This window comes from Chiloscyllium punctatum, chromosome 5, assembly GCF_047496795.1.
Source record: "Chiloscyllium punctatum isolate Juve2018m chromosome 5, sChiPun1.3, whole genome shotgun sequence".
NCBI classification, from domain to species: domain Eukaryota; kingdom Metazoa; phylum Chordata; class Chondrichthyes; order Orectolobiformes; family Hemiscylliidae; genus Chiloscyllium; species Chiloscyllium punctatum.
In genome coordinates this window covers 126,147,982-126,155,724 of record NC_092743.1, presented here as the reverse complement: position 1 = coordinate 126,155,724, position 7,743 = coordinate 126,147,982, and the positions used below count along the sequence as shown (strand labels likewise).

Here is a 7,743-nt window from a genome sequence, read left to right as displayed (position 1 = left end):
TGTAACATTCATCGTGTATTGTAGAACAATGAGCCCCTGAACAAGCCTGCTGGCAGCCGCCACATCTAACACCGTCTCTCACTTGTTTTTTATGATGGCATCTTTCAATGAATGTAAGCTAGCCTGATTTTCCAGCTCAAGACTCTATCTTGAAGGATTTTGACTTTTGCACCATAATAATTTGACAATTTCCCCAACATTAGGTAAAAGATACATCCACTTGCTCCAACTGATATTAGCTTTTTTCTTCTGATCTTAATTTAACTATAGATTCTCTGTCATGCAAGCAGTATTCAGAGTCATTATTGTTAACTTTGAATTAATCTTTCAAGAACAGATATAGTACATTTTGATTTAAGCAGTTTTTCCAGGCTTTACCCAGTAAAGCCAAATACCCAAAAAAAGCAAGCTATGTTCAGAGTGAAACATAATCTTTATTCTTATCTTTCAATTAATCTGATAAAAACCAGCTTTTGTACATTTTGTTTCATGACTTTTACCGCTTCCATGTTATTTAGATAATTTACTTAAAAATGTGTAGCTGGAAAAGCGCAGCAGGTCAGTTAGCATCAAAGGAGCAGGAGAATCGACGTTTCGGGCATAAACCTTTCTTCAGAAGAATATTTCCTGAAGAAGGGCTTATGCTCGAAACATCGTTTCTCCTGTTCCTTTGATGCTGCCTGACCTGCTGCGCTTTTCCAGCAACACGTTTTTAAGCTCTGATCTCCAGCATCTGCAGTCCTCACTTTCTCCTATTTAGATAATTTGCCAAATAACATGCAACATTTTAAGGTTGTGGAACCATCTTTAGAGTATATGCAAATTTACTAGTAAATTTTAATCTATTAATCTTTGAAACTTACTACTTGTGGTTTGTCTAGCTTATCATGTTGGCAGTAACTTGGTATTTTAAACCCATTTCAGTTGAGTTTTACTGACATCTATAACTCTTTTCAAAATATTTACCTCAGACATAGCTTTGGCTCACAATAGCATTCTGGGATAAGAAACTTATGGGCTCAAGGGCTACTCCGATTACTGCAGCATCAAATCTTGGCTGACTCTTCAATGTGGTACTGAGGGAATGTTCAGAGGCATTTTTCAGATGAAACATCAAGTGAAGATCCTACCTGCTCCCTAAGTTTGATGTCAATACTCCAATGGCCCTGCTTTGAATAAAAGGTGGCATTTGCCCTAGTTTCCTGATCTGTCTCAACAAACAGATTACCCATTTTTGAAACCTTAACTGCATGCAAAACGTTATATTGAAATTAATATCATTCTGCAGTTTTAAGCAACTAAAAAAATGCCCCAATATCGAAAAAAAATCTTAGGGTGACAATAAAATCAGAAAAACGTTGACCATAAGAATAAACAAACACTTATTTGATTAGACCAAATGTCTATTCTCTATAAATAATCTTGGATTAATTTTCACTCCTGCTGTTGAGTATTACTTTTGATGTGGTGTACATGGACTTCAAAAAGGCTTTCAATATGATGCTGCACAACAGATTTGTGAGAAAGTTTATGAAATTAACAAGACAGTAGCAATTTGAATACAAAATTAGCTGTGTGTCATTGGAAACAGAGAGCAATGGTCAATTATACTTTTCAAGATGAAGGAGGGGTCGTGGAGGAGTTCCCCAGCGGTCAGTATTGTGACCCTTGCTTTTTTTTAAATATATGTGATACAGAGTTTGTGTGCAGGGGTCAATTTCAAACTTTGCTGATGACACAAAACTCAAAAAGACAGACAGGACAAACTGACATGTGGTTCCAGTAGGGGTGAGCTGGGTGTGATGATCACTCATTGACTGTGAGTTTGTTGTGGCTCAAGAGCAAGCAATCCCTGTCAGTTCGCAAAGGCAAATTCAGCTTCTGTTTGTTTATTGCTTGCTTTTGTTGTTGCTAAGTAAAAGTAAACATTTTCAACTGTTTTAGGCTTTCCTGCATGTCCTAGTCACACATTGAGAAAAGAGATGTTCGACTACGTTGTGAATTGTGAAAAAAAATCCCTTTGACGGTTCGAAGATAGGATTTCTGATAAGGATAACTAACCTGGGTAGCTTGTTTCTGAAGATGTAGTACACATATGAATATAGCGAATAGAGATGCACAAAGTGTCAGCCATTCCATCTATGCGTCCTGACAGGACAACTCCTGACTGACAACATGTATGGCTGGGCTACACAAATGGCATGACACCAGGAATCCCTGAAGGTTCTGAAAGTAGCAAGTATTTCCACCTCTGTCAAGAGGAAGTGAGGTTAATTGGGGCACCTTAGCACTGAGGTAATAAGTAATTAGACAAGAATAGCTTCAGAGAACACATTGAGGCTTAAAGAGAAAAACTGTCCATGAACCTCTCCAATATTGACACTTATCCGATTTCTGATAAAGTTCTTTCCTAGGTTACAAAACCATAAGGCAATGTACAGTATTATACTCACAGATGAACAACAGTATAGATATACATAAACTATTACAAACATTCAAAAACATCTAAATTAGATAAAAGATTCACAATTCTGGCTGTCCTAGTTAAAATGATCAATTCTTATACACTTGGATTGATGTTAATTGATAAGCATAGGCAAAGAGTATTGAATAACTGACTATTGTGGAATTTAAAACAAAAACTAATGGAGGTTTGAAGAGTCATTTTTGGAGTTTATGATTACAATATAGCAGACTCTAGGGTTATTAAGATTATTTATTTGATCTGAATGTACTTAATGTGGACAATAAGACTCCGGTTTTGTGTGTCTCAGATACAATTCATAGAACAATAGTTTAAAAACTGTGTTAAGGTACAAAGCAAGAGACAAAAGTACCAGTAACTTTTTTCTGGCATGCTTTAATGTAATAAATTTATAACCTTTAATTTAGAAACATCTGAAATACAGTAAAGTAAAAGTAAACAATTCAACAATATTGCACATGGCTCGAACACAACACATAAATCATAAAAATGCAATTCCTTTGCCAGAAGCAAATACACAAAGCATCTTGTTGATTACTTTAAAAACATGTCAATGTACTGCACGTAGCAACTACTTATACAGGTCACTGTAATATCACTTGATCCAACTAATCAATGCTTGTACTGATGCAACTGAACAGTAACAAGAGGTTCCAGTTTCCATTACACATTCCCATACCATCAAAAACATACAGACAACAGAAGACCAAAAAACTTTGGTTGCACTCAGTTTTATCATCAACATAAAAGTACAGCATGACGATTAAACTTGTTAAGCTTCTAAAAGCAGCAATAAAGTACACAGCTGAGCTGTAATAAGCCATTGAAAAGTATGTTTAAGCAGATTCTGGAGCCAGCTGCCTTAGAAGATCAGTATCAGTTATTTTCTGTTCAAAACTCTGAAGGCAGTTTTCACCAATAGGAAGAATAAGTGTTTAGAACTATACTTTAATGCCTACAACAGTGTTCAAATTGAGATCCAGGCCCATATACGTCAACAAAAATACATACTTTTCCATGTCTTTTCAAAAATGTCACCGCTACAAAGTCTATTGACATAGTGCTCAGTAGTGGATCAACTTTGGCCACATAAATTTATTTTATTTCCCTCACTCAAGGAAAGCATTCACATTACCCATTCTTCAAAAGCAGCTTGCAACACTGTAAACTCATTCCACCATAAGTCAAGTAATATATCTATACTTATTAACAGTGCAAATTAAACCTCACTGATGTGGTGAAACACACCTAGCCACATACAAAGACGATGCAATAAGCTAATTCCAGTACTCTTCAAGTATCCTAAACTAAAATCGAAGTGCAATTAGTGGTTGTCTTTATTTTTATCGGAGTGGCAAAACAGTGTGCGAGGTGTATGGCGCAAAGAGTGCAAGGCCACCAAACAGCATCCACGCAGCAGAGTCCCAATATTGTACAGGGGCTCTGTTCCTCCTCTATGTGTGGAAAATACCCATGCCAAAGTTGGCACTACAGGAACAGCCACTGCCAATAAATCAACGATAAAATGGCTGCTCCAGTAGCTTTTCTGACACAGTGCAGATGGCTGCTCCTCTGACACAAGACATTCACCACCATCTTTTACATCAGGCGTGGATGTGAAAGTATGTTCTGTCATATGTTTTAATCTGGGCAAATGTTGATTGTAAGTATATGCCTCAGGGCTCATGAAATGGTTAACAGGTTCCACTTTAGATACCAGAATCGCAGTGTTAGGATTGTTTGGAGTCAAATCCAGCAAGGCATCACTGACTGTTGTTTCAAACTGTGGGGCACTTGCTGCTTGACTGACATCTGACACCCAAGTTGAAGATATGGGACTGACTGGGCTATTATGCTGTGATTTCAAAATATGCAGAATGAGGTTTTGTACATCTGGGCTATACGGTACTACATCAGTCTGGATAGCCTGCTCCCTCACCAGCTTATTATCATTGGTTACAAAGATCATGCCACTCTGATCAGAAATCTCACGTGCTGCCCTGTTAACAAGTGTTACCTGCCTTTCCGCGGTTTGAGGCCAAGAGCCATCTCCGGGGCTACCTTCAACAGGTTTTGACCTAAGAATTTGATCAAAGAGATCTGTTCTGCTTGCCATGTCATCATTGGCCAACAGACCACTATCAGCCATTTCTTCAACTGCTTGATCTTCTAGGCCCATGGCTTCAGTCATTTTTGTGTAGGTAGTGCTTCGAGCCAATGACTTTACTGGTGATGGACACATGCAGTCCAGAGATGAATCATCCCTTGAAGTACCATTCTGAGCTAACTCCATGCTCTGCAGCAAAGACTCAAGTTTCTTATTTTGGATGTTAATGTCAACAAAGTATTTCTGAACACCTTTGTCCTTTTCAACCAGACTGTTCTTCATAGTGTCAATCACCTCACGTAGTTGCTTGATTTCCTTTCGAGCTTCCTTCAGCGCTAACTGGGCTTCAACTCGGTGGCATTCTTCCTCAATCCAGTCTTCTCGCATGCGAGCAAGCTGGGACTTGAGATCTGCAACTTCAGATTCCCTGTTAGAACATAAGATATGATAAATATAGTCTACAGAGTATTAAATTTGCCAAATAAATGGATGTACCTAAAAATGCACAGGAAGCCTTAAGTACTTTTGTAACATGAATGCATAGAATCCTCGCAACGTGTAGTAAAAGATATCAAATTAAACATAAATTGAAGGCATATGTTTGGAGAGACAAAATAAATGATGAGTCTTATGAATACAGCTTAATGAAATTTTGCACATTATATTGTGGAGAATACTGGATAGTATCAGCATATTGTAGTGGAACTCGACCTGTGTATCACAACTTGGGAGCGATTTGTTGCAGCCTCAGTAAAAAAATTATTATAAAACTGTATGAATTAGCCAAACTGTCCCAATGTTTTGGGCATCTTCCTCACTGGTCAATTATATTATGTGCAAAATTCAAATGATAGCAGTGTGTTATTCACTTAAATTTAAGATTCTTCACTAATTGCCATTTCATTGACACACATACATAATTTTCTTTTACAGGGAACAAAAGTAAAGGGTTCACTCGATGTGATTTTTTACTTCATCTGGACAATTAGACATATTCCAGAATATTAAGGGATAGATGATCCTGTGGGTCTGCTGATCTCCTCACCTATCTCAGCAATTCAATAATTATTATGTATTCTGAAGGGCCCTTACCGTTCAGACATTGTGTGCACATATCCTAATAGTACAAGATCAACTCATTTGAAAAAAAACAAACTTTCTGCCACCTGATTATTTTGATCTAGCTTTATACAAGCTCATGTCGCATTCTACTTGAGATCCAACCTTTCCAACATTTGATCTAAGAGATTCCAGTTGTCAGTATTAGCATTCAACATTTAACACAATTTTAAATTCAATGGTGAGATATGGGTGCTCCTGGTAAGGCCAACACTTCCTCTCCATTCCAAATTATCCTTAAGAATGGATAGTGGGATGCATTCAAGCAATCCATGTACTGTCAGTACACCCACAGTGCTATGATGGGTAAGTGACCCAGCAATAGTGGAGGGATGGTGATAATAGTTCCAAGTTAGGATGGAATGGGGTTTGGAAAGGAATTTGCGGGGGGGGGGGGTCTTTCCATGCATTTACTGTTCTTGTGCTTCGAGACAGCAGAGACTGCAGGTTTGACAGATGTTGTTAAAGAAGCCTTGGTAAATAGACAGTACACACTGTAGCTACTATCCATCAATGGTGGATGAACTGAACATTATTGTTAGATGGATGCTAATAAAATGGGCTACTTTCTCCTGAAAATTGTTATTAAAGCTGCATTCTTCCAGGAAAGGAGTATTCCATCACACCTCTGACTTGTGCTTTGTAGATGGTGGACAAGCTTTGGGGAGTCAGGAAATGAGTTACTCACTGCTGGATTCCTAGTTTGCGACTTGCTTTTGTGTCCACAGTATTTATATGGCTGGTCCAATTCAGTTTCTTGTCAATGATAACACCATCACCTTCTCCCAACCCTGCCCAAGTATTTTGATAGCGGGGAGTATTAGTAATGGTTAATACCATTGAATGTTGAGTGGTACTAGTTAGATGGTCCTTTGTTGGAGACATCATTGCCTGGCACTTGTATGACGCTTGTTTAACATTCAATGGATCAGTTCATTTATTTTGAAAGGGCTGATGTCCCCATGAAAACCAGGTCAGGACTGGCTGTATTCTCCAGAGGTGCAATTGGTAAAAAAAAATGGCCAGTACTCTGTGCACCCTCACATCCTGCCTCTGTTACTGCCCTTAACCATTTTCACAAAGACACGGATTGAACCAGAAAGAGTTGTGAACTAACAGCGATTCTATGCCCATAAAACTCTTAAACTTCCAGAAAGGTGGCCAGACTTCAGCAGGTGCCTTGGTGGGATAGACCATGGATTGGAAGAAAGAAGATTTTAAAAAGGAAATCTAATGAGTTAGTTTCCTTTGCAATTCATCACGAATTGCTGTAGCATGAACTCTACTGGTGTTCATTGAGGCATGACTGTGTTGTGATTGGAAGATGTTTAAATATTGCTGTGCCATATTGTTATTTCTCTTTTCTGGCATGCTGTTCAGTAAAAAGCAATCAACTTTGTACACACAGAAATTTGTAAGATAGATTAATTGTCCATAAAATGAATAGGATGGTAGAACACATTCTACAGTATTCAAAACAAAGCCTAGTTTGATAATGATGTCTAAATGATTAAGCTTTTCCCATTGTTTTATCTATTCTGTCTAGATATCTATTAAGATAGCAGTTGTGAAGTCAGTTTGATTACTTCGGGAGAGCTGAGCTTTTGGCTGAAATCCAACTGCCTAATGGTTTTGTAAATGCTTGACTTTGTTTATATAGCTGAGTTAAAGAGGCAATTTGTTAACTTCGGAAGACCTATGGGTTTAGCTAGCTCTCTTCATGAAGTGAAACATCGGTGAGAGAGGGAGGGTGGTGAAGGTGAGGAGGATAATGGCGATAAGGTAGGATTAAAGGTAGGGGGAGGGTTAAACTGCTTGAAAGGCTTAAAGGTCTATTGCCTGGGAGGTCTTTCCAATTCAGCTCAACCTTTGCTACTGGTTCTTTTGGAAAAAAATCAGGCTACTGTTTCCTGAGAGATAAAGTATGCCTTTTAACGTGACTGTTCCAAAGTCACCCATGATTCTGTTCCCATCACGTATCTGTCACGAAGGCCAATTAAAATACAGCAGCCACAAAACCCTGCTTCCTGGT

General features: G+C 38.2%; 1 protein-coding gene across 7 annotated transcripts in view; it reads right to left on the bottom strand.

Annotated features, from left to right (window-relative positions):
- Nucleotides 1-2,834: 2,834 nt before the first annotated feature.
- LOC140477411 (syntabulin-like) overlaps nucleotides 2,835-7,743 on the bottom strand; it is a 111,982-nt gene continuing 107,073 nt past the window's right edge. For all 7 annotated transcript variants that reach the window (XM_072571253.1, XM_072571247.1, XM_072571248.1 and 4 more), the window contains one exon: nucleotides 2,835-5,019. In XM_072571253.1, the coding sequence (XP_072427354.1) occupies nucleotides 3,810-5,019 (1,210 nt within the window). In that variant the 3' untranslated portion in view covers nucleotides 2,835-3,809. The remainder of the gene's footprint in view (nucleotides 5,020-7,743) is intronic.